The 25,342-nt window shown below is 42.8% G+C and overlaps 1 protein-coding gene and 1 pseudogene across 9 annotated transcripts in view; one reads left to right on the top strand and one right to left on the bottom strand.

The window, feature by feature from the left end:
* Positions 1 to 7,283, top strand: part of TNRC6C (trinucleotide repeat containing adaptor 6C) — a 119,992-nt gene extending 112,709 nt beyond the window's left edge. For all 7 annotated transcript variants that reach the window (XM_079965870.1, XM_079965866.1, XM_079965868.1 and 4 more), the window contains 3 exons: positions 291 to 361; positions 2,590 to 2,729; positions 4,173 to 7,283. In XM_079965870.1, the coding sequence (XP_079821996.1) occupies positions 291 to 361; positions 2,590 to 2,729; positions 4,173 to 4,533 (572 nt within the window). In that variant the 3' untranslated portion in view covers positions 4,534 to 7,283. The remainder of the gene's footprint in view (positions 1 to 290; positions 362 to 2,589; positions 2,730 to 4,172) is intronic.
* Positions 5,639 to 19,804, bottom strand: LOC307210379 (ras-related protein Rap-1b pseudogene; annotated as a pseudogene). Of its 2 annotated transcripts, none has more exons than XR_013843961.1 (2): positions 19,772 to 19,804; positions 5,639 to 9,125 (listed from the first exon to the last, which is right to left on the bottom strand). The product of XR_013843961.1 is annotated as a ras-related protein Rap-1b pseudogene (transcript). The 2 variants fall into 2 exon arrangements; XR_013843965.1 differs by lacking the exon at positions 5,639 to 9,125 and adding an exon at positions 15,512 to 17,373.
* Positions 19,805 to 25,342: the final 5,538 nt, after the last annotated feature.

The following is a 25,342-nucleotide window of genomic DNA, read 5'->3' as shown; positions in this document are numbered from 1 at the left end:
TGCAGCAAAAAAACAGCAAAGATTCTTGTGGCACCTCAAAGGCTATTATTGCATTAGCTTTTATGGACTAGAGTCCGCATTATCTGATGCATGATGGTGGTATAGGTATTTACAGTACTTTCTCAGGGCCACTACCAAGAAAAAAAAGGTTGGTGGGCATTTGATAAGTCACCTTATTAGGAATCCCTATAGCAGTTGTATTCCTCATGTTTGTGTCCTGCATGTTGTATAGCCTTCATTTAGTAAGTTGGGTTGGGCTCTCCATAATCTTTCCTTTCTTTGTGGTATAGGCTCAGCGTGGAGTACTGACAGCTCAGGAAGAACAAGTAGCTGGCTGGTCCTCCGTAACCTCACACCCCAGGTAAGCAAAGTTCCCTGATTAATTCAGAAAATACCTATGGGCTATCTGAGATAGGGAGATAAAATTTGGAATCCTGCTTCTAAATCCTTGTGCTATATAACTGTCAGTGTTTATGACACTGCATTAGCACAGCCATTGGTGCATCCTGTCCTAAGCACTCATTATGGGTGCTGTTCGTTTTAGGATTGGCTCATTTAACCCTTTGCAAACACACCTAGAACCAAATGCAAATCCTCATTCATGAGAGCCCACTGTGTTTTTATTTAGTGCTGCAAAGTCTGCTAAATTTGAAATAGAATCTCCTTACCCAGAAGTGAGCAAACTTCCAAGTTTGTGGGATCTGAGCCCAGATACTTGTTAGGATATTTCCATTCCACCTTAAGAAGGGAGCAGGTTGTTGTGTCACAGCCTGCGTATTTCCTGTTCACAGGATGTTTCTGTTTGTGTATATAACTTTTGTTTCCTCTCTCCGTGCCTGGACATCGAAGCAGGCAGTCATGTCTTTTCTTTGTTCTGACCAACGCTGAATAAATTTGTAAATAATGCTCTCCTGAGTGCATCTTTCGCTGTGCGAACTCTGCTGAAAGAGCGTGCACAAGCTCTGGAATGTGGCAAGCTATTTCTGAGGCTTGTGTCGCTAATTGACTGATACTGTATCTACGGGAGATCGATGGATCATCCGGAATCGACGTGGAGGCATGATGGCCTTTGTCTCCCTGGCAGTATCCCAACAACACTTGTTTTCAATAGTAGCACACAGTGCTTTCTCACCAAAAGACAATCCTAGTTTCTTCCCAAATTTTCTTCATTTCAGCAGCCCAATCTGAAAGGAAAGGTAGTTGCTATGGTTCAACCAAAGGGAGTCAGAATTCCTTAGTGATTACTGCAGATCACTCAGATCCTTTTGCCCACCCTATCCTAACCTATTCATTTATTGGTTGAATCCTTGCAAAGTATATCACATGAAGTAGACATGAGCATTGAACACAAGCTGCCTTGAAAATACAGAGTTCTTCCTCCTGCTTTTGCAGGTTTCATTGTCAAATGTAAAATGGGGCCATCAGCTAATGCAGAAATGCGATCTTAAAAATAGTGAGACATCAAATGATTCGATACCCAGAAATATACAGGGTTGTCTTTCAGTAGCATGGCTATTGGTATACATTACAGAAAGTGTACTATTTCCCCTGATGGCTTTAGGTGGTCTATGGAAGCAGTAAGAGCAACTATCTGACCTCCTAGTGGTGCAGCTATAAAACATTTGCAAAGTTAAACAAGGTCTGGTATGGTTTCTGATTGGATGGGGGACTGTGTGTTGAGATTCCTGTACTGCAGGGGATGATCTTTGGGATCCCTTCCAACTCTACAGTTCTGTGACTCTGTATGAGAAACTCACACATCCACTTTTCCATGTAATTGCTGAAGAAAGTCACCAATCGGTCCCATATGGAAATGCATGGCCACCAGAAATGGGGTTCAGCTTAGCCACCTGCCCATGCAGGAGATACACAACTTTCCTCTTCAGTTGCAGGAGAAACTGTAGTCTTAGTATAGTGAGTCTGCCCTAACTGGAAAAAAATCTTAGCCATCTTTAGATGTGGAGGGGCCGTGTCACCCTCCCAACACCAGCATCACTGCTCCTTACCTGGACAGTGCAGAGTAGGACAGAGCTGTGCAGGTGCGTCAGTGGAGCCATTCCAATGTTCCCACTGGTGTGCCTGTGCAGCCCAGACCTGGCCACTGCCCCCCCCCCATCTTGGTAAGTGGCAGCAGTCCTGGTGTCAGAAGGACGGCACCACCAACCACTCTGGGAAATAATTCACTCTGGAAAATAATCTTAAACAAGTTCCCTGACTCAGAAGATGCATAGCATTAGCAACCAGATCAAATGCTTTACGTTAAGACAAGTCTGATTAAAGTCTTATTTCTCTTTGGGTTAATGGGGTAATTAAGCAATCCTACCAATTAAAGCTTTCAGACTTAATGAACATGACCTCAAAATACTTGGCACAGAGGCTTACAGAAACAGCTTGAGTGTAGCTATGCTGATATCGGGGAGCAGGCAGAAAGAGAAAGAAGTGGGTGTGAGTTCTCTTGTTGTACTGGATCTCCATAGAGAATGTAAGTGTGTGCAGTTAAGTTTTGGAGAAAAGCTGGATAAAACCAATGTGATGCAGTTGTTCGTGATGCCTCTAAATCAATCTCATTTGTGCTCCTTTTCCATTTAGATTGATGGCTCTACACTGCGTACTCTATGCTTGCAGCACGGTCCTCTTATTACATTCCATCTGAACCTGACTCAAGGGAATGCTGTGGTTCGATACAGTTCCAAGGAAGAAGCAGCGAAGGCCCAGAAATCTCTGCATATGTATGCAATCTATTCAGTATTTGCTGTGGTTCATATGTGACCTCTGTGTCTTAGTTTGGTGTGTCTGTAAGAGCAGAAGCAGAAGAACTGAATAATGAAAATTAAGCTGTGAGAGTTACATGAGCAGGGCATTAAGTGAAAAGTCATGATACAGGATATGCCTATAAAAACTGGCAAATTCCAAAAGAGGTAGATTTGCTCCTACTTAGGACTCTCAATTCCATTCACCAGCAGTCCCGAAGCTTCTGCAGCTTTTACCCTGCGTTGAATTAAAAACCAATAAAAATAAGTTTAACATTTTAATGTTTGCAGTAACCCACACTGCATTCCTAAATGTGGGTTGGTGAGGAGGAAACCTAGAGACATGGTAGATCAGTCTCAGCTTTGGATATGTAGTACTTTTGCAGCATTTCATTATGTAAGGCCAGAAGTAGTGATTAGAGTTAATTAAGAAGAAGAATGGTAGTTTCCACCCCTTGGCTTACTGTGTGGCGTGTTCATTGCTAGACATGCAGGAGGGTGTGAAGATAGGGATTGGAGAAATGATTTCTGAGGCCACAGAGGCATGTAATTGAAAGCAGTGCTCTTGCCCAGTACATTTCCTAGGGGAAAATATTTCCAGGTGAAATATTTGTTTCCCAAACCCAGCCTAATATCTTTCCCTCTCAGCTTTTGCATGGTACCTCTTGTCAACCACACTACCAAAGCGGCTCAGGAGGAGAAAAGTGGATGGACACACACTTGCATACATGTGGAATATAATTATGCAGATCTAGAATAAACCCATGATTTTGTTATTTGAACAAGCAACCACAAGCCTTAACCAAAGGCCATGGGTTGAAAAATAATAGCCACTTCTGTCTTTGAGGAGACAGCCAAAGAAGAATTGACTGTTATTTTTAATATACCCCCTGCTATCCAGCATCACCTTTCAGATGTTTTGGACCACAGTACCTGTCAGCCCCAGCCTGCATGGCTGCTCTGCCTAGGGCTTATACAAGTTGTTGTCCAAAGCATCTGGAATTCTGGTCCAAAAAAATGGGTTGTGGAAAGGTTGTCTATCATTTGAAATATATATTCTGAACTCTACAGAAGTCTATATATTCAAAACAAAATAAAGTATGCAAAAGAAATGTGTGTGCACTTTGTATGCTACATGCATCCATAGATTCACTTGGTGCAGTGAGCTTCAAGCCTTGCTTTTTCATACGTACATCTAGCATTCCGTCCACTGAGTGATGATTGCAGTATGTAGATAATCATACATTAAAACAGAAATAATCATACATTAAAACAGAAATAATAAGGATTGATTTGTTAGATTTTCATAGCATTGGGTTTCATAACAGAACATGAAAATAGCCTGAGACAAATCCCCCTCTCTGAGCCCAGGTAAGAGTGTGGTTTACCTTTGAGCATCTCTGTGTCTTTCTCTGTTTTCAGGTGCGTTTTGGGGAACACTACCATCTTGGCCGAGTTCGCTGGAGAAGAGGAAGTGAACCGTTTCTTAGCACAAGGCCAGCCACTGCCCCCCACCTCCAGTTGGCAGTCCAACACTGGAACCACTCAGACCCGTTTGGGCTCCACAAGCAGCTCACACGGCATGGTGCGCAACGATGCAGGCCACTGGAATACCCCCTGCCTAGGTGGCAAAGGGAGCAGTGATCTGCTCTGGGGCGGGGTCCCTCAGTACTCAAGCAGCCTTTGGGGTCCACCCAGTACCGATGACGGCAGAGTTATCGGAAGCCCAACGCCTTTGAATACTCTGCTCCCAGGTGACCTTCTCAGCGGGGAGTCCATCTAGGACACCAGAGAAACAAAATGGAAGTAACAATCATCAGCACTAAAGGAAAATAATGGTAACCCTTTCCAGTCCAGGGCATCGCGAAGAATCCAGCTTTAATAGATCAGACTGGCAGCCCTTTTTTTTAGTACCTCTGTCCAATATCGACTATGAAACTCTGCCGAAGTCCTTGTGAACTGTTAGTGCAACAGTATGGGCTCCCTTTGGTCAGTGTCACGTGCTAATGATAGGTTTTATGTGGGTTTTTTTCCAATGGCTTTTTAATTTTGTTTTTATGTTTGTATGGTGTTTTTAAAGACGTATAAAAGCTGCTTAGACTAGTTCTATCATGAAGGGCACTTTTCAGAATTTGGGCTGGAAAGGGTTATTTTATCAACTGTGGGAGTCGGGGAGGGATGAAGGGGGGGAGGGTTGTGAGAAAGCCTATTTAAAATGAGCCTGTGATAATTATGCACATTACCAGAGGCGGATCCAGTAATCAGTAGGGGATGGCATCCGACCAGCCCGTCAGCAGTCAGCAGCATAGGGGGGAACAAATCCTATGCCCCTCAGCTGTACGACTTGGATTGAGAGGTGGGGTGGAATATCCATGTCCACTACTCCCACGGGTCTTGCCTATGCACATTACACTTGTTTCATTACTTTTTTGTGTCATTGTTTTTTTTTTAAAACTCCCCCCAAAAAATAGTAAAAAAGAAGACGACGGTTTTTTTAAAAAAACATATCAAACATGCAACTATACTTGAATCCAGCAGGCCAATAACAAAATGTGAACACTTTCTATTATTACACTTCCAGGTCGGCACCAGAAATCAAAAGAACAGGCTCTAGGAATATTTTTGTTAAGTTCTTTCTTATACGTATGCATTGGGGAAAAAGATGGATAGATGTGTGAGCGTATGGACGTGTGTGCGCGCCAGTTGTACAACTGAACAAATTGTGTGACTTTTTTCCTTTCTTTCCCCTTCCCCACTTCTCAGTATATGCTTTTGATTTGCTATTTGGTCAAACGTTTAATTGTTATTAGCTTCTAACTTTGCACTGAGTGTCCACAGCCCTTCTTGTAGCTAATCCTACTTGTTTTTAAAAAAGAAAATTGAAAAAAAAAACTGATAGGAGGGGCTGGCGACAATTCACGTGTAAATGTTTACTCAAGGACTCTTACTGCATTTTAAAAAACTTACAGTGTGTATCTCTGGAGAATAATATGTATATCTACCTTTAGCAGCTTTTTATTGTGGACTAATGCAAGGAAATAAATACCGGAGTATTGCACCATTTTTCCCCCATTCGGAATATAAAGTTTTAAAAAAGGAAAAAAAAAAAACTCTTGTTGAACTGTGGCCATAAATACTTGTAAAGAGTGGATGGTTCCCTGCAAGCCGGAACGGAAACAAGCACTTGGACATAGGTTTTGACTGCTTTTGGAGGAGCCTACGGTTTCGGCTCCCACCTGTTTACAGACCTTTTTTTTTCCTCCTTCAAACTTTAAAATAAAAAAGGAATTGAAAAAAAAGAAAAAAAATAGACTTCCATCATAAAGAAACCTATTTTCAGAATGAAGATATGCTACTTCAGAGCTCTGGGATTGAACAGTGTTTGTTGTTGTTATTGTTGTTGTTGTTGTTTATCCTTTTCTTTGGCCATTGCTGTGTACTCCTTTGTTGTTTTTTCCTCCTCTTCGTCAAGTGGCGAAAAATATTGTGATCACTATCTTGCACATGGTGGAAGATGTCTCAGGAAAGCCGGGTTTCCCGAGGAGCAACTCCACACCATTTCATGTATTTTTTAAACCCAACTCCTAGCACTGAAGATATTATTAAAAAACAAAATGAAAAAAATAAAAATAAAAAGACAGTAAGAGAAGAAGAAAAATACCTAATCTAATGTGTAGCAGTTACATATTTACCAAATAATGGACTCAAAAGAAATAGATGTTTGAAGAGTGCTTTATATATTAAAAATTGCTTTATGTTTAAAAATGATCAATGTTTTTGATTGTTTTGAAAGGAAGAAAGACAATTGAATAACATACCCTTTGAGTATGTTTTTAAAAATTATATGAACATTGTGCTCCCTGCCTGCTTGGATCAGGAAACTTGTGCATTACATTTTTTGTTTTGTTAAAGATTAGCTTTTTAATGGTTTTGTCCAATTAAAAAGGGTCCTGCAAGATTGCAAATCAACAAAAGCTGGTTTTCTAGAGGATCATGAACTATGCACAGATTGGGTTCCAGACTTGTGTTTTCTCAAGTTTTCGTAGTGTATTTAGCTGAATACCCTTTTCTCAGAGTGCTTGCATCTCATTGTCATTACACGCACTCTACATATGTATTGTGTATATATATATCTCTCCCTTAATACACACACAGACACACACACACACATTATATTTATATATATATAATACATATGTGCCTATGTGCGGATTGAAATAGTCAATACAATTTTCCATGCTGAAGTTTAGTAATGAGTTGTAGAAAAAGAACTCCTGATCATTTAAAATTGGGGATGGACATAAGAAAAAAAGCAAATACATCCTGTTGAACTTTTTTTTTTTTTGCCTTCTTTCATTTTGAATTCAAGATGTCTGTAACTCTGAGATGAAAAGATAAAAAAAAAAAGTTTGTGGCTTTTAATGTTATTTCTCCTCATAGAATGTGATTGTTAAAAACATGCACCAGAAGTTGCTTTCAAGAGTACGAAGATTCTTTGAAACTTAATAAACTGCAGTTTTTCTTGGCTGTTAAGATGACCGTGTATTTTTCTTGTGTACAAAGATGACTGTTAATTCTAGCTTTGATCACAGGGGTTTTTGTTGTTGTTGAGGGCATTTTTAAGGCTTTCCACATTCATACATGTGCAACCTGCAAATATCTGAAGTGATTAAAATTTCACCCTCCATATGTGTATACTTTAATTTACATGCTATATTCCAGTTACAAATTGTGGACTTGTGGCTTGCAATTGCCTACTCTTGCCATTTGTATCTGATAGCTGTCCTCTTAATCTTTCTGACATAATATAGGAATGCATTTTATATGAAACAGTTATTGTATTTTTGTTAAAATGCTACATGCCTGTTTTTGTCTTTTACAATACGTGGAACAAATTCTAGAACTTTGCTGCAGTTGTGATGAAATAAGAGGCAGAATTCAGAGTACAGTGATACCTCGGTTTAAGAACAGTCCTGTTTACGAACGATTCAGTTTACGAACTCTGCAAAACCAGTAGTAGTGTCCCAGTTTGCAAACTTTACCTCAGTTTACGAACGGAATCTGAACAGTGGAAGGGCACCGGCGGTGAGAGGCCTCATTAGGGAAAGCGCGCCTCGGTTTAATAATGGTTTCGGTTTAAGAATGGACTTCTGGAATGGATTAAGTTCGTAAACCGAGGTACCACTGTATACCCTCTGCAAACAAACCCAATTTTGTCGTGCTTCTGAGCCACCCTTCCATTTGCCTCAGCATTATTGGACCTCTTGAGAACAAAGACATCCACATGTAGAATTGAAAAGTAGTGAGCGGAGAGACTATAATCACAGTCACAAGACAGCGTTTATGAGCATTCATTTATGGTAAACTAATACCACCTTTATTTTTCTTCTCTTAATATTACAATTCTTTTAAGAGCCTTATTCCCCTAATCCCTATTTTAATCATAATCAAATTTGCCTTCCTCTAATGGTTTCAAATAGTAACTTTCTGAAAGAGGGAATAGCCTTGATTGTGATGCACTGAGACCACGATCCTTTACATAGTTAAGTTCCACTGAATTTAGTGGGGATTACTTTTGAGTAGAAGGGACGCGGGTGGTGCTGTGGGTTAAACCACAGAGCCTAGGATTTACCGATCAGAAGGACAGCGGTTCAAATCCCTGCGACGGAGTGAGCTCCTGTTGCTTGGTCCCTGCTCCTGCCAACCTAGCAGTTCGAAAGCACGTCAAAGTGCAAGTAGATAAATAGGCACCGCTCCGGCGGGAAGGTAAACGGCGTTTCCATGCACTGCTCTGGTTCGCCAGAAGTGGCTTAGTCATGCTGGCCACATGACCCGAAAGTGGTACGCCAGCTCCCTCGGCCAATAAAGCAAGATGAGCACCGCAACCCCAGAGTCAGTCACGACTGGACCTAATAGTCAGGGGTCCCTTTACCTTTACCTTTACCTTACTTTTGAGTAGACATGTACAAGATTGCATTTTAAGGCAGTTTACACTTTGAGAGGCATAGATCTATTTGGACAAGAGTGGGCTTTCTAATTATTGGGGGCCCAAATAATTATTAAGCAAGACTTTTCTTACAGCCTCTGCAAGTCAGCGAACGATGCATCACAGAGCAAGCAAGCAATAGCGTTTTGCACAAATGAATCTTCTATTGCAGCCACCCTTTAGTTCCTTGAAGGAAAGGTAGGATATAAGTGAATCAATAAATGTAAATAATATCTGACAGTGGAAGAAAAATGGCATTGTTTTCAGAAAATCAGTACATTTATAGGCAGATGTTCCCACTCACCCTCATAGACCAGAGAAAAATGCAGATCTCCAGTGTTTCAAATGGAGTTTCAGGGCTTATGCTGATGGGGTTTGTTAGGTGAATCCTGCCAAAAGTATATGCATATTTAAATAAGTATATGTAATTTATGGGAATCTGTGTTTGCATGTAAATGCTGCTAAGATCGGAGCTTCAGAACCCTTTAAATGTGACTGATCTGCACAGAATCCTGTACAGGTATTTCACACATTCTGAACATCTCATTTAAGTGGGACCTGAAGGTGCTTTCCAGTGACTGCTAAAGGGCTAGAGTTTGGTGAGCTTTCCCCCCCAACATGCAGAAGTGGTCTGTGGTCTCTGATTATCTGTGGAGTCTAGTGCAGCACGGAGAAACAGGAAGCAGTGCAGTCTTGGGTTTCACCACATGAGTGGAAGCTACAGAGCACTAAAGTATTTTTTTAAGGAGCTAATGTGTGGTTACTAGGTTTTATGAAGTGGGCTAATAGTAAGAGAAGTTGTTTACTGAAAAGAAAAACAACATGCCCCTTCAGAATGTCAACATCCATTAAATTAATGGTGAAAAAATTAAAAGAAAACTAAGGTAGAATGCTTATTGCAACACATAGTGGCCAATTCACTGCCACAGGATGGTGTGAATCACTAGCATAAATTGGTGTCTAATGTATTTGAGAAGTATATGATGGTGCCTATTGCCTGACAGTCTAAAAGTGCCAGCAGTTAGAAATGGGCTTTTCCTTAGCTGGTGATAGATACTGCTTGCTATCAAACTCCACTTGTGAACTTCCCTCTATAATATTAAGGCAGTATTTGTCTCAAATAGGAACGATGAGCTGTGTTAGCATCATCCAGGATGGCTTCTAGTGTTCCTATGAAAAGTTGTCAACTTTAGGGGCAGTTTGGAAGTGTTTAATGTATCTGGAGTACACTTCCTGTCCCCCTCTGAAGGAGAGGTGTGCAAAACGCCCCCTTTTGGATCAGAGTGCCAGTAGGGTTTAACAAATTATGGCATCTAAGGTTTAACAAATTATCAAGGCATAAGGGCTTGTGGACTACAGTCAACCTTGGATGAATGAAGTGTTATCCTGAGTTGCAGGTATGTATATACATATGTTTGGGTGGTCAAGGGGAAATGAACTGAGGAAAAGTACAGACAGTGGTAATTAGGGATTTGTGAATTACCACTGTTAAATACACTAGTCCATGAACGCTTGTTCCATAATAAATTGGTTAGTTTTTAAGGCACCACAAGTCTCTTTGTTGGTTTTTTTCTGCTAAAGGATAACACATCTAAATCTCTGGAAATCTTGAACTACTTGGGTACCAAGTCACCTGTAGAAGCAGGTCCACTTGCAGCCTTCTGGGGGCGGAGGGGAAGAGATGCGTCCCATATTCAGTGTTCCTTGGACTAGCCATCAAACAAGTTTCATAATGCTAATTCACTGCCTCTGTTGAGTCAAGACAGTGGGGCCCAAATGCCTTTTATATTAGAATCATAATAGTAAATTGGCCTCTTCCCACCACCCGAGCAAAGCCTGAAGAGGCAACAGTGTCCACACTATAGCAGCTTGTCCCACATGTGGCTCAGCATACTCTTTTAGCTAAACTAGCTTCATGTTCCAGGTTTTGGCTGTTAGGTGCAAAAACTTCCCATTGTCAGGCTTTCCAGCTCTGACTCTGTCTTTAGCTATGTATGCAGCAAATTTCAACGTTCTGGATGATCTGAAAAGACATTGCACTTCATATCCCATTTTTTGAAATCCGTTATTAACCGATCCATTTTTAAAAAAATGTATTTTTGGTAGGATAAAATATGTAAAACATTTCAGCCTGCAGCATCATGATATACCCTAAGTAATCCCATAAATGAGGCCTGAATGTCTGTATTATTCTCACCCACATTTCACCATAAGGTCTTAGTACGGGTTGCAGCAATTTAAAAATACAATATTAAAAACATAACAAGCACGCACCGAAAAGAACCCGGCTGCTTAGTTCACATTAATAAAGAATATGGTTCTTTTCCACAAACTTCCTAAACCTACACTTCCCCCAGCTTCCTTTTTCTCTGTCCATAGCCTTTTCTGCTACATACCCCTTAGCATCTCTACGACTTGTACCTATTTCCCATTTTTCAAACTTCTTCCAAAAGCTAGGTCCCATGCAAAGTTTTAATTCCAGCCAAAACCATCTTTCTTTCAGAGGGGGGGAGTCATCTAATGAGTCTCATCAGCAGAAGCCCTGAACAAAAGTAGGTTTTTTTTGGGGGGGGGGGGGGAATCCTTGGGACAGTGTGAGAGGGGAGGGGGGGATTGTTCCTTTTGAACAAGCTGAAACATGCTGATGAAATGGTTGCTGGTTGCCTTAGCACAGCACTTTAATTCCTTCCAGATAATCTACATTCAAACAGTCTAACAGCTAAGTTTACTGATGAATTAGAATACCCTTGAACATTCTGTATCATCACACCAGTTCAGCCAATCAGTGCCATAGGCTTCACTACTACAGACAGAGTGTAATGTTCTCAGATCATGTTGTTTTTGTGTTTTATTATCAGACTGAATGCTACTAGCAATTTCTTTCCAATCTCAAGATTATATACTACAATATATAAAATTTGGATATATAAAAGTGCTCAGAATGAGAACAGGGTAGGAAGAGACAAGCCACATTAATTCTGCCTTAGTTCCCCTCTTGTAAAAAGAAAAATATTAAAGACTATCTCAGAGACGGTGGAACAAACAAATGAGCTGAAGTTGCAAAGCACTCCGCATACTTAAAGAGATTGCAGGTATAAAGGTAATCATATCTACACACCGTGGCTGAAGACTTAATCATGTTTTTTTTAGCTAATTCTGTCCTTTAATTTACACATTTTTGTGGTCTTTTAACTGATTTATTATGTAAATGTACATTCATATAGATGTGCTCGGTGCTATTTTTTTAAAAAAAAGAAGTGCCAAACTCGCCACGAACACCTCCCTTGTTCTCTTATAATGGCAATGGTGCCTGCCTGAGAGCTGCTGGAACTGAGTTCTGGTGAGTTCCGGTTGAAAAAAGCCCTGCATGTGCTTATTGAAGCATGGCAGGGTTTGCCATGGTTGGGGACCTGCCAAAGCCTACTCCACAGAGGGTCCCCTACTGAGCACCAGAGCTGCCTGTCTCTGCTGCTGCTCTTCTTGTCATTCCCACCAGCTCCAGCCCAGAGCAGGCCAAGTGAGCAGAAGGCCTGTTCGCACGAATGGCCTTTCTCTCAATTGAAAGAGTTCATGGTAGTGTTTAAAGCCATAAATGGCTTGCGCCCCAAATATCCAAAAGACCACCTCCTTCCCTACAGATGCATCCAGGTGTTAGGGGTGATGGTGGTCCGAGAGAGGGCATTCTTTGCAGCAGCTCCTATGTTCTGCAATTCCCTCCCCACAGAGGTGCGGCTGGCTTCTTCACTACACAGCTTGGTCTTTGGCATCCGAGATGTTTGTTTCCAGGATCCATCCTATTCTTGTGACGGTGATGCTGTACCTGACATGCAGCTCTCACCTGTGGCTTCTAGTAGCTGTCAGCATTTGACAGCAGCCACACCCCAGAAACGGCTTTGAATGGCTGGCTAAACCAGGTGAGGGTAGCCATGGGTCTCAAACCCTCGTTGAGTTAGGGACTTCCCCTGCATGCAGAGACGGGCTCCGGCAGATTGAGTGGGCAAGATCAGTAGTGGGTCCAGTGGTCATGAAGGTGGTTTCTACACATGCTATAGAGGGAAGTGAGGGGCAGATGCAGCTTGACAACATGGGAAAGTAGCCCATGTTATCTAGAAGAAGGAAAACTGATCCTAAACCTCTGCTCCCTTGCAAGATATCTTCAAGGGAAGAAAGGAGCAAACCCTTCACAAATCTGGGTGGAGTCCCTAAGATGGTTGGCTGGCACCTTATATGCCTCCTTCAAGCAACTCCTGCAGCCAAGCTGGTGCTAAACATACTGCTCTGCTTTCCTATGGACCACATAAATGAGGCTAAGAGGAGGGTTGTCATCTGGGCAACCCATAGACACTGCCCAGGCTTGCACTGTGGGGAAGTCACTTTGGTGCTGCTTATGCAGTGGTTTGTGTTCACCCTCGGAGGCACACTCCATTATCTCTCGAGGCAGATGGTCATCAACAACTGTCAGAGATTTGTGCTAGCACAAGAGATGCTACTATCTATTATAAAACGATCACAAAAATCTGAATTGGTCTTCTAATGATATTGGGGAAACTAACAATTTCAGATAAAGCCAGCAGAGGGTGTAGTTGACTTGAGTTTTATGTCGTCTCCACTTTCTGACCTAATAAAGCATGTTTGTGTGTATGAGAGAGAGACTAGCACGCCTTTTCTCTTGTTAATTTAGGAAGGAGAGGCAACCAAGGATCGCTCACAGTCATGGCTGAAATCAGTACTCAATATATTAAAAGAGGGAAATCAGGTTGTTTGTTTAATTGGTGTATTTCTACATTTCTCAGGCACTCTAGGGAGTAAAATCCTGAAGAAAATGGATTTAATTCACCACTGACATAAAGCTGCAGTTGTGGGAAGCAGGTGTTATGTGCCTTCTTCCTCTATAGTTAGGAGCCACACCAAACCCCCTTCAGCATGGGTTGGGGAAAACAAAGCAAAGCCATCCTCAAACCTGGGAGATTTTTCTCTCACCTGTCACTGTGTTGGGTTCAGACAAATCTCCTCACTGTCACATGTGGTAGAATATGGACACATTTGACTATGCTGCAGAATGCATTCCAGACGGATCAGACAGCCCCCCCCCCCATGTTGAATGTCAGGTGCTTGATGAATACCTTTCTATTTCAGCAGGAATTTTAAGTAAGTTGTACTATGCCTATTTGTTGAACGTACATTTTCATTTGACCTTTTCAATTTAAACATTGTAGTATGGATCACTTTGTTGATGGTTGTGTAAACCACTTTGTGACCATCTATGGTGAAAAACAGTCTGTAAATATGGAAAGTAAATAAATGTGTTTGGGGATTACCAAAATACATAGATACTCAAGAACCTTGGGGTTTGTTTTTTAATAAAAAAATACCATTTACCTAGAGCTATTTAGATGGAGGGTAGGCAGGCAGTTTTTTTGAAAACAGCAGCAGCAGCTGCTGCTAGAATGTTTGGCTAATAAAGTTTCAGGAAATCGTGTTGATAGAACTGTCTAGGTCACATTTATGCAGATTCAAATGCTCACCAACAGCACAGAAAATGCAAGGGAAGCGGTGTTACCAGATCAGACCAAGAGTCTTCCTTCCACCAGGATCCTTTGATTGTGGTTACTCTCAGATGCCTTCAAGAAATAATGATAGCACAGAGCTCTAACACAGGGATGGGAAACCAGTGGCCCTCCAGATGGACCACAACCCCCTTCGTCGCAGAACACTGACTTTGCTCTCTGGGGTTGAGGAGAGTTGGCATCCAACAATGTCTAGAGGGCCACAGTTTCCTCACTGCAGCTCAAAAAGAATAACCCCACCCTTGCCATTGCCTGCCTTGCACCTGAATGCTCAAGGGGAAACTTTAAATGAGGAAGAGCATTGTATTTCAGAGTTCCTGATATCCTTATTACTCCTAAGCTCAGTGTCTGTTTTTAGCCAGCTACAGAAAAGTTTGGCTTCAAAACATCAGATGCCAACAGATAGCCCCATATTGCATCTTAACTTAGGAGAGCTACATGTGTAGCGTTGCAGTCGGGCAAATTAGTGGCAGCTTCTTCTCAACCTTTGGGCTAAATTGCATGTAGTATATAACATAATCCTTCCCTCCACCTTTACTTGCATTAATTTTCAACATATCTGTAGTTCACTACATGAACTGTCATTCCACAGCGCATCATCCCTTTCTGCTGTAACACAACAAATGACATTTATTTGCTTCCCACCTTGGAAGCACTTGAGTGGCTGGGTGGATGCTATTAATTTATGCACCACCTTCAAGTTGCAGCCCTATGCACATCAGTCACAAGTACAGTCCACTGAAATCAATGGTACAATGTTCCCAGTAAATGAATCTAGGACTGGAGCAATAAGGATACCAGGAACTCTGAAATACACTCCAGTGACTGGAGTGCAATGTTTCTCTCAAAGCAGCTCTGTAAGAGAGATCATGAATATTCCCATTTTGTGAAAGCCCAGCTGAGAGGGACTGACCTGGCTAAGCTTATGAGTTTATGCCTCAGGAGGTGTTTGAGCCATGGTCTCCTAGGAACAAATCTGACAATATTGCCCCCAGACTACAGTGTCTGTCATAAAAACCACAAGAGCATAAAAACCTACAGAAACTCAGCAGGGTGGCTGTCCTACAATGATATGAAGGCAAAGGCATAAAGCAGAACATGGGAGCAAGAGAGGCTATGTAACGACCGGGTGACAAGAACTTGAAGTGTGGCTTGTTTTCCAATCACAAGCCTCGCAGCAAAATAAAATAAACATCAACACTCTTGGGTGGTGTTTGAGTTTTCTTTTATTAGTTACAACCCTTGAAAAGTTGGAAATTAAAATCATACCTACTCAGGCACAGACTGACCCACTGGGTGACATGTACTTCTTTCCACAATGCAGAGGTGCTTCAGACAATGGTGAGCTCAGTTTAAACAAAGTCTGCACAAAAGCACATGCATGCAAATGGTCAATGCACACATTTGAAGCAAAACAAAAAACAAAACCCACTGTTTTTGGGGGAGGCAACACACACACTGGATGCTCAATAGGCACCAAAAATGTCTTTTCTTTCCCATCTTCAAGCATACCATGTCTGGTCAGTCACTCAAAACACAAAGAAATCAATGCAAAAGGGAAAGATAAGTAGGTGTCCCAGGAATTAAATGTTTCCTAAGTTCTTGCCTTCTAAGTTCATGCTATGGACCTTGTCAACATCAGCCATGTTGCCTCAAAAACTGGTCTGTTCAGCCATTCATCTTTCACTCCTGGGGCATCCAGTTCCATGACTTAAGGGACATATCTTCCAATTTATACAATAACAGCTTGGATCCGCAGAACAGGCCAGAATTAGAGACATTACACTGTGCACAGCATCACAGGCTTCCCAATTCTTGGGTTGCAACTCAAAATCAAATGCACGAAATGGGCACAAACATTGGTGACTTTGGGGCACTAAAGCTGAAATTACTATGTCACGACGACAAGCCATCAAGGTTCACAAACAGCTCCTGAGCCCCAAAATGACAGAGTGCCACAGTGCTGTTGTGGCAGGTGCAACCTGATCTCTAAACTCAGGTCACCAAAGTTCTCAAAAACCCATGCAGCTATCATTCTCACATAGTTCAACAGACAGTACAACTATTGGCTTTGTTCATGGGGGGCCGCAGTGGGGGCTCCTTAGGGAAGGTCTCACGTCTCCTGCGGAGGGCAGGGCTCAGCCGGCTGGGCAGGTTGGCTTGATGAAGCAGCTCCCGGAAGACCTCCACCACGTTCTCGTTCTCCTTAGCAGATGCCTCCAGGAAACGGCTGTTCCAGTCAAGCTCCACCAAGGAGAGGGCGTCCTCGGGCAATACCTGTCTAAGCCCACCGGCTTCTGCCTTATTGCCCACCACTACGATGGGAGGGAACTTGTCCTCTTTCAGCTCAAGGATCTCCTCATGCAAAGTCTTCACACACTCAAAGGACTCTGCATCATCCACAGCATAGATCAAAGCGAAGGCATCGCTGTTCTGGATGGAGAGTTTGCGCATCGCTGGGAAGGAGTAGCTACCACTGGTGTCCAGAATCTCAACCTTGATGGTGGCTCCACTCACCTCAAACTCCTTGGTGTGCATCTCCTCTACTGTTCGCCGGTGCTTTGGCTCAAAAGTGTCCTGCAAGAAGCGCCGGATCAGGGCCGTCTTGCCGACCCCGGCTGCACCCAGAAACACTAGGCGCACTTGGCTCTTCTCCTTCACGGCCAAAGACATGGTTCTGTGCCTGTCTGTGTGGATGTGTTGGCTTGGGCGGAGGGGGAGACAAGTTGCTTTTAAGTCCTCAATGTGTGATGAAGCAATGTGTGCCTGGTCTTTATGTGACCCGGCTTCAGAGAGCAGTGTCTCCTTCCCCAGTAGCTCTGCAAGTTCGCCTCCACACTCTTTGCTCATCAACTTCTCCCGGCTGAATTGCTGCTGTGTGCACAGCATCCCAGCTCATCTTTCCATTTATTTACACTCCCTCCTGCCACACTGCACACACACACACACAGTCTCGACTGTCTCCTCCAATCTCTGCTGTGGGGAATATGTGTGGAGGGAGGAGTGCAGGAAATGAAGGATGCTCTGGGCCAATCAGCTGAGCGCTGTCCTTGAAATCCATCCCCAGCACCTGGAGAGAGAGAAACTGCACTAGCACACATCGAACACAGCTCACTCCGCGGCTGGTTACTAGAGAGAGCTTGGCTGCCTCTCAGCTGCTTTGCATAATGCAAAGCATAACCACCTGCCCTTCTTGAAGACTGGCTCACATTAGAAGGCAAAAGCGTCTTGCTCTCTGTAACTCCCACAAGGTCCCCGGCTCTTTTTACTTCCCTCCGTTGGCAGATTGTACTGTAGGGCAGGGAGGGGGAGTTTAAATTAACAAACAAAATGTATTGGTTTTTCAAACCAAGCCACCAGAGTTATTTGGGCACCCAAGACTTACAATGAGGTGGGAAGAACTAAAGTAAGAATCAAATCTGCAGAGAGGGGGTGTTGATAAAGGTAAACTTTCATTTCAAAGTACAGACTTTTACGTTTTTTAAAAACCAAACCAAAACCTGTCTAGTATTTGTAACAAATTCATAGCTCGAATGTTACAGCAGGCTCTGTTTTTTGTATGCAAGATGCGCTTAATTTGTCGCCAGAATCACGTAATTGTACAGTATAACCATGAGGTATTTGGAGGTCTTCTGTCCTATCTTCCTAAATTATGGTGAGCAACCTGACTGCCCCCTCCCAGCCTTCCCACATCTGACCCCATGGAATTCTTTCATGTTCCTCATTAATTTAGCATCACACACATCTCAAAACGGCACCACTACAGGCCAACAACAGTGAAGGGCTCTGGTTTTCAGGGGGTAGACAGGCCCTGACCCAAACAAATTTCCTGGAGTCAGTAAATGCACCATGAATAACCAAAAGCATCCTTCATTTTCATTGACTGTCCTTCCTGGAGGGACTCTAGGAAGCTGAATAAGGGATCCAAAGGCAGCCACTGTTAAACCAGTAAATTTCCACTTCAGCTTTTAGCAACACAGGAAGCTGCCTTGCACCGTCAAAAATTTGGTCCATCTAGTTTGGTCTGGCAGTGGCTCTCCAGGGTTTTAGTGTGCTGCCAGGCAGCTGTTTATTGTGAGATCGGTGCTGCTCATGTACGCAATCCACATGATGTGATCAGCATCAAAATGTCAGCTCCTATTCCACACCCCCCCCCCAAATTTATTTCGGATTTACCCTTTCTGTATAAAACCCATTTTTTAAAAAAAAGCTGCTGCCAACAATTTATTAGTGATGTCCAAATATCCAATTTGTAGTATTAATCCCTTATGTGGAACTGGAAGCATGCTCAGACAGGGGTCTTTCCAGTCCTATCTGGAGATACCAGGGACTGTCTGTGTTGCAGCACCCTCCAAGCTTTCAGTGCATACGTTCCTGCTTTTCAGTTCCATTTCCACCACTACCTGAGGGCTGCTTTAATCTTTCTCCTACAAATATGTACAATGATATAAAGAGTGGAGGATCCACGTGTACCAGTACATGTGATGATCACACAAGTGTTTGTTTTGCCAGGGGTATACATGTGGTTACTAGTGGTAGCACTTTTCCAACAAATAACGTGCATTACCTTCCCACATCAGTGTATTACACACATGCCACACTCTTGGAGATAATATGTCATGTGTGAACTGGCACCAAGTGGGTGGAGAGAGAGAGGAAAAGTCATATATTTAGCATATCTCGACTCTCATTACTGGAAGTGATAACCATTTCAAACAAAGCATGAAAAGGTGCTGTCAGAATTATAATTCACACAGTCACTGTGCAAAAAATGTCCACGGGCTAAGCCTAAAGAAACCAACCCAGGAAGTCATCAAATTGTCTTGGTGAGAGAGCTGCCCAGATCTCACATTGTGTTTATGATGCTTCCAACATTCCTGCTTCTTTGGGAAAGAACATAAGAAGTCCCTCTTAGACCTCTGGCTGTGTACATACAAGTTCCACAGCTGGAGGCAGTGCTGCCAAATCCCACTTGTTCTGAAGATCTGTTCCACATTCCAGAACAATCAACTCTCTTAAAAACAGATGGGCAACCACATCATCACACATACACATTGGTCTTCTCCACCTGCTGTCTATTAAATTACCCTTTAAAAATTAAATCAACTATCTTCAACATGTGGATGGACCTGAGTGCATTTTATTTTTTTAAGTAGAACAGCTGCAATGCAAAAGCGCAGGTGCTCTTAAGAAGCAACAGAGAGCTGGGCCTGAAACTTCAACACGGGTGCCTACAATAACAACATTTAGAAAACATATCCCCGACATCTCCCTCCCGAAAGCAAAAACGGGGAGCACCGTTTTACCAGGGCAAGTACTGAAAAGTTGGGATTCTTCCATGATAAACAGGGGAAGCAGGAGTGCCCACAGCTCCAAAACAAAAAAACACCCATATAAGGCTTAAATCTGGGAACTCTACTGTATAGTGTATGCTGTGTATCTTTAGAGGTTGTGTTTGCTTCTCTCACCTTCTCTGGTAGCTGTTTATACAACCCGGGTTTGTACAACTTGCATCCGCAGCTCCCGAAACGCTCTTTCTCATAAGGAGAACCAGCAGGCGGCCCAGACTCGGCAAGCAGGCAGAGTAAGGCGGGGAGGACGGAGCAGTTTCAAAGGGACACCGGGCAGACAGGAAGCGGCCATGTTTGCTGTGGGCCAGAAGGGAACTCACTTCCTGCCTCCTACTTGGAGGCTTCTTGGAGAAGGCGGCTTCCTTCCCCGCTGGCTCTGCCTGGCTTGGCCAAGTCCCTTAGCGGAGGGAGCTCCCTCCTTGGAGGAGCTCGTTGCACCTCGACAGATGAAGAGTGGTAAGAGAAGAGGGGAAGAAGAAGGGGGCCATTTTGTTTTCAGTTGGATTTGTGTCGCTTGGCTGTTCCTTTTGAAGTTGCGCATGGGGTGCCTATGAAATTGTGTGCACGGTAGTGGTTGAGGTAGAAGCAGAGCAGCTCACAGATCATGCTGATGCCGGGAGAACCCTAATAGTAGAAACACTCTCCTGAGTTAAAAACATAGTTAGAAAGTGAGAGTGGTGGGGAGAGATTGAATACAACACACACACACTGCAGTTTTCTCCCACTCCTGGTCATTTCAAAATGGCGCAGGACCCCTAAATGGTTGTCACGTCGTGATACTAATCATTCAGCTGCCAGTGGTTTCTATGCAATCCCCAAACGAACAAGGAGTCATTCAAACTTCTTTGAGAATCAGAAGTTTAAGGAGACGCAGAGATGGAGGCAGCGTAAGAGGCACAGAGAAGCAGCAAACAACAGATTTTGAAAAACGGGGAGCTTCAGGTGAGCGAGGTTTGGTTAAGGTGGGCCTGTCTTCCTTTGGGATCCTTTGCATATGTGATGTTGTGTTCTCAGTTTCTGCATCCCCCTTCCCATTTGTACGGCTGTAGTTTTGTTTACTGTTGTTTTTTGGATCAGGTTGTATCTGGCCTAGATTAGTTGAGCAATACACATTTATGGGAGTATTTGGTATAATCTTTGTACAGATAGAAGGATAGTTGAAACTTCAGGAAAAGCGGATTCATAGCCCATGATGTTACGATAAAAGGCTATACATATCATGTGGTTAAGAGATAAAGGAAAAGGTTTCAGTGTATTACAGGAACTGGTGACAGTCAATGAACATCAACTTATTCGGCCATCTCTAATATCTGAGCATCATTTCCTAGTAGATTAGCCATCATGCTCGTTTTTCCTTTTCTCCTAATATGTTGCTAAAATTCTTCAGACCAAACAGTTGGCTCACATTTATGACTGGGTGTGTGTGCATTTGCTTAATATTAGTCCATTTATCAAAATTCTTGCATAGGACATTTCTTGTCTACCTCCACCCCAAGTCATTATGGCAAAATAGGAGCTGTATTATATACTGAATATAGCCTTAGAGTGCCAGTAATGGAACAGTTGGGTTCCTCATTATTTATTTATTTAAGGCATTTATATACACATAAGCATTAGCATTTCTAGGTACAGTTGGTGAAAATCAACCAGAATGCTGAATTAACTAACTAATACTGCACTGTTTTGGTTTAGTCCCACTGAATGTGGCTCTTTGTTCCATCTTTGTATGTGCACACATGTTGAAGTAAATGGAAGGCTGCATGAGGTGCTTTGCTTTGTTTCAAGAAAATTATGTGCTGTTCCTAATACAGAGAAAGCTGCATATATAATTTGCATGGGTGGTTTGGAAATTACTCTGTTATTCGGGCTAAGGAAGTAATTCAGTCAATGTAATCCTGATGACTCAAGCAAGAACACCAGCCTAGCATGGCACCATGGAAACATGAGGCAGCAAAAAAACAGTTGGTGGGTGGGTTGCATTGCAGGGATTTGGACCAGATGACCCTTGTGGTCCCTCCCAACTCTACAGTTCTATGATTCTGTGGGTGGAGGTGGTTTATTTTGCTTTATTGCTGTTGGTGTGTGTGTGTGTTTCCAGGATGAAGGCTCAATAAACAGATTTGTTTGCAATGAGAATGGACAACATCAGCTATTTATCGAGCATTCATTCCAAGCTGTTTGCAGGGATGTTAGATGACATTGCATCAAAAGTGTTATCCCACACTTCCCAGTGCATTTTTTCTTGTTACTTTTGGGGAAGCAGATTTGTAGCACAGCACCTCCCAGTCAGCTATCATTGTGCAACATGAGTTTTCTGTTTGTGACTGAATCCCACCCCAAAATGGTGCCAGACTGAAAGTGTTGTAGTTTTTGTATGTGGTTTGATGCCCCCTCCCCCTTTTTTTCCTGACCAGGGGAAAAAACTTATGAGTAGCAGCTATGCAAACATGTTGGAAAATCCTCTACCCACCTAATTTTTAGAAACATTTTCCAGACGATCAGTATTTGGACTGGCTTTTAATAGTTTGAGCTATACAGCTATTGGATAATTCATACAAGTTGTTTAAGCATCTTAATGGTGTTTATTTGTGTGTTACAGTATGTTGATTGTTTTAGTATTATGCTAAACAGGGAGGCTAAAAATAAAAAATCTGTTGTTTAAAATGAAGAAATAGTTCAGCTACTAAGACTGAGAATATGCAAGGATAATTTGTCAATAAACAATAAAAGAGAATGACTTCATAATTATCTTCAGAACTGGAATTCACTCCATGGTTGAAGCCGGAATTAGTTTTGTCCACTAAAAGTGAGAACTGAACAAATTTATAGTTCTATTTCAAATATTAAGTTGCTTGTGAGTCCTATTTCAGCCTATGGTTCCCCCTAGGTTTTCTTTAGAGGGAATAGTTCCTCTTAGCTGCCCTGCTGTTTTAGTTCAAGCAGAAACTCCTTAAGCAGCAACATATGGCTCCACATTAGAGTTGATCAACCTTTAGAGTGCATAAAGGCTGGGACACTGTTACCTTGTGCGGTCTCTTAAGGTGCATTAAATAATTTCACCCTGCCACTGACCTGTAGGTAGTGTTAGCAAAATTCAAGCTTGCTGTGGAGGAATAAAAGTGATAGTAGCAGTCTGATCTAGAAACAATTTGACATTATCAGTTAGTTGCATTTTGATGAGATAAATTCAGCCTAAGTTGACCTACCCACATGATGAAGCAACCTTGTGACTTTTCTGTAAGCCTTAAGGTATCAGGCCCATTCTGTCTTCATAAAGCAACGACATTGTGATTTGTTCTCTGAACAGAAATAATGAAAACGCTTGCATGACCACTTCCCTTTCCAACAAAATGGTGGACAATGCCAGCAATTTCCATTTCACAATGATAGCCCTGAGGCTCCACTATTTATCAAGCAGCCGCACTCATCGACATCTACCATTCTGAGTTGGAATAAGTCCATTTTCTGTTTGCTGTGCACTTAAAACACTACTCTACAGACCTGCCTGTAAGCAGCACTTCCTATACTTAGACAGTACACTGGTAACAGACTATGAACCTGCCTGGCTGTAAATTAGGGACTCCCAAAGTAAACAAGCAGATAGCTTTGGCTGAAGATACCTCATTCTAGGAGTAAAAAAAAGTCAACAAAACAAAGATAACAACATATAATGTAATATTGATCAATAAAATATGCTTAGCCGGCCTCCAAGCGGCACTTCCCATCACCAGGCAGCAGTTTGCAGCGAGACTGATAACAGAGCATATGCCTGCCTGTTCACAAATTAGGGATTCTCCAGACCTACAGAGGTCTATGTTGGTGGTAGTACAGTACTCTAAAGGGTCATCCTTCATCCCTTGGGGCTGTGTTGTTCATTCAAATAAGGGAGATCTGGCCTCCCTTATCAGCCCATCTTCCAGAGACATATGGCCAGTCTCTCCTCGTAGTCCTACTTCCCCATAGTCTTTGTAGTCTCCTACTGTAACTGTAGCATTTGTCCTAGAGAGCAAGCGGAGAGGGCAGCAGCTGCAGAAACTTTCCCTCTTCATCCTTGGTTTTCATTGCCTATTAATGCAGCCAAATTGAGGGCTAATTCTCAAAGTTAAAAGCAACCTTGCCCAGCTGCGCCATAACACTAAGCGCCATTGACAGCCCCCTGTCGTAGCTGCCATGTCAGCTTTGTAGGCTCGGCCACTGGGTGCTGAGCAACTGGAGGGGGCTAGCAGACCTGTCAGGACGCCTCCTTTCTAGGACACAGTAATGCCTTGGTAATCGGCAGCATACTCCTATCAGCCCACAGGGCTATTGTCATCCTTATGACAGGGCAGCTGTATTAGAATGTAGGCTTCCAGCTCTGTATTTATTGTTTTCTTGCTGACTTTCAGAGGCAATAATGTTTCTGAATGCCAGTTGCTGGAAACTACAGGGTGGGGAGAGTGCTCTTGTGCTGGGTCCTGCTTGCGAGTTTCTCACAGGCTTCTGGTTGGCCGCTGTGAGAACAGGATGCTGGACCAGATGTGTCATTGACCCGATCCATCAGGGCTCTACTTATCTTCCAACCGACTCTTGATTGTCTTGGTTCTTTGGGTCTCAATCCATAAACCATAAGCCTCCTGTTTACCTCCAGGTTTTTATTCTCAGAGAGTTATGTGGGATGCCATGCTTTGGTGAAGGAGCTGCACATTGGTTTGCCATTTGTTCACAACAGCACACCAGCCAATGAAACTGGCTAACCACCCATTTCCTAACAAATAGCACATAATACTGTAATTTATAGCCTCAGTTTCTCACCTGAGCAACACATGTGTATATCATAGCTACAGACCTACTTTTCTAATGTGTTCTAGTTAGTGCTCCCCCCCCCCTGAAAAATAGGTGCCAGTACCTGCCATGAGGTTGTTACAGTAAGTACCACACTTTTTAACAAAAAGAGGTGCTGGTACCTGAGTACCCCCTGGAAAAACCAACAACCACTGGTTCTAATGATGGTTTTGCATAAAGTATATAAAAAAGAGAGAACGTGATGCATGTTAAAAGTGGAATGAAGTCCTGGGAGAAGAGGCTACACTAGGCGATTTTCCTATTCTATAGCTTGGATTCAAAGGGCTAACAAGGAAGAGCCTGTCCACAGTATATGGCTAGATCTGAGGTCCCTGTTTTTCTGAGCACAGCCTTCTGTGCTGGGCAATTCCAACCCTTTTGGGTGTTTGAGGTGTGCTTTCAGCACAGCAAACCTTAGAATATGTGCAGGCTCACTTGCACACACCTAGGAGGCACTTTGGATCCTGGCCTGTGGTTCTAGTTTGTAAAGCACCATCAACAGTGGGTAATCCTTTGAAAAGGGGGATAAAGAACAGCCTTTGTGAAGAGGGATAAAGTTCTCTGGGAAAGCATCTATATGCCACTGCAAAGTGCCAGACGAAGGGCAATGGCAGTTGCTGTCTGGTTGATTTGGCTGTTTCCTTATGAGAGAAGAGAAGAACTGCAAAGAGCAGCTGTGAGCCTGGTTGTCTGTCACCACTGATTTTGCTTACATGTCTGTATGCATCCTCCTTCAGTTGCAGCCACTGCTGGATGATACGCCTTTCATTGCCTTACACTTTCCTGAATATCTTCTTGAAACAGACTGGACTTGTCATTTGTAGGATCCTGCACAGGCCACACAACTGTATCTGAGTTAAGAAAAGC

Source organism: Podarcis cretensis (genome assembly GCF_951804945.1).
Source record: "Podarcis cretensis genome assembly, chromosome: 2".
Lineage (NCBI taxonomy): Eukaryota > Metazoa > Chordata > Lepidosauria > Squamata > Lacertidae > Podarcis > Podarcis cretensis.
This window is presented reverse-complemented; position numbering and strand designations above follow the sequence as displayed.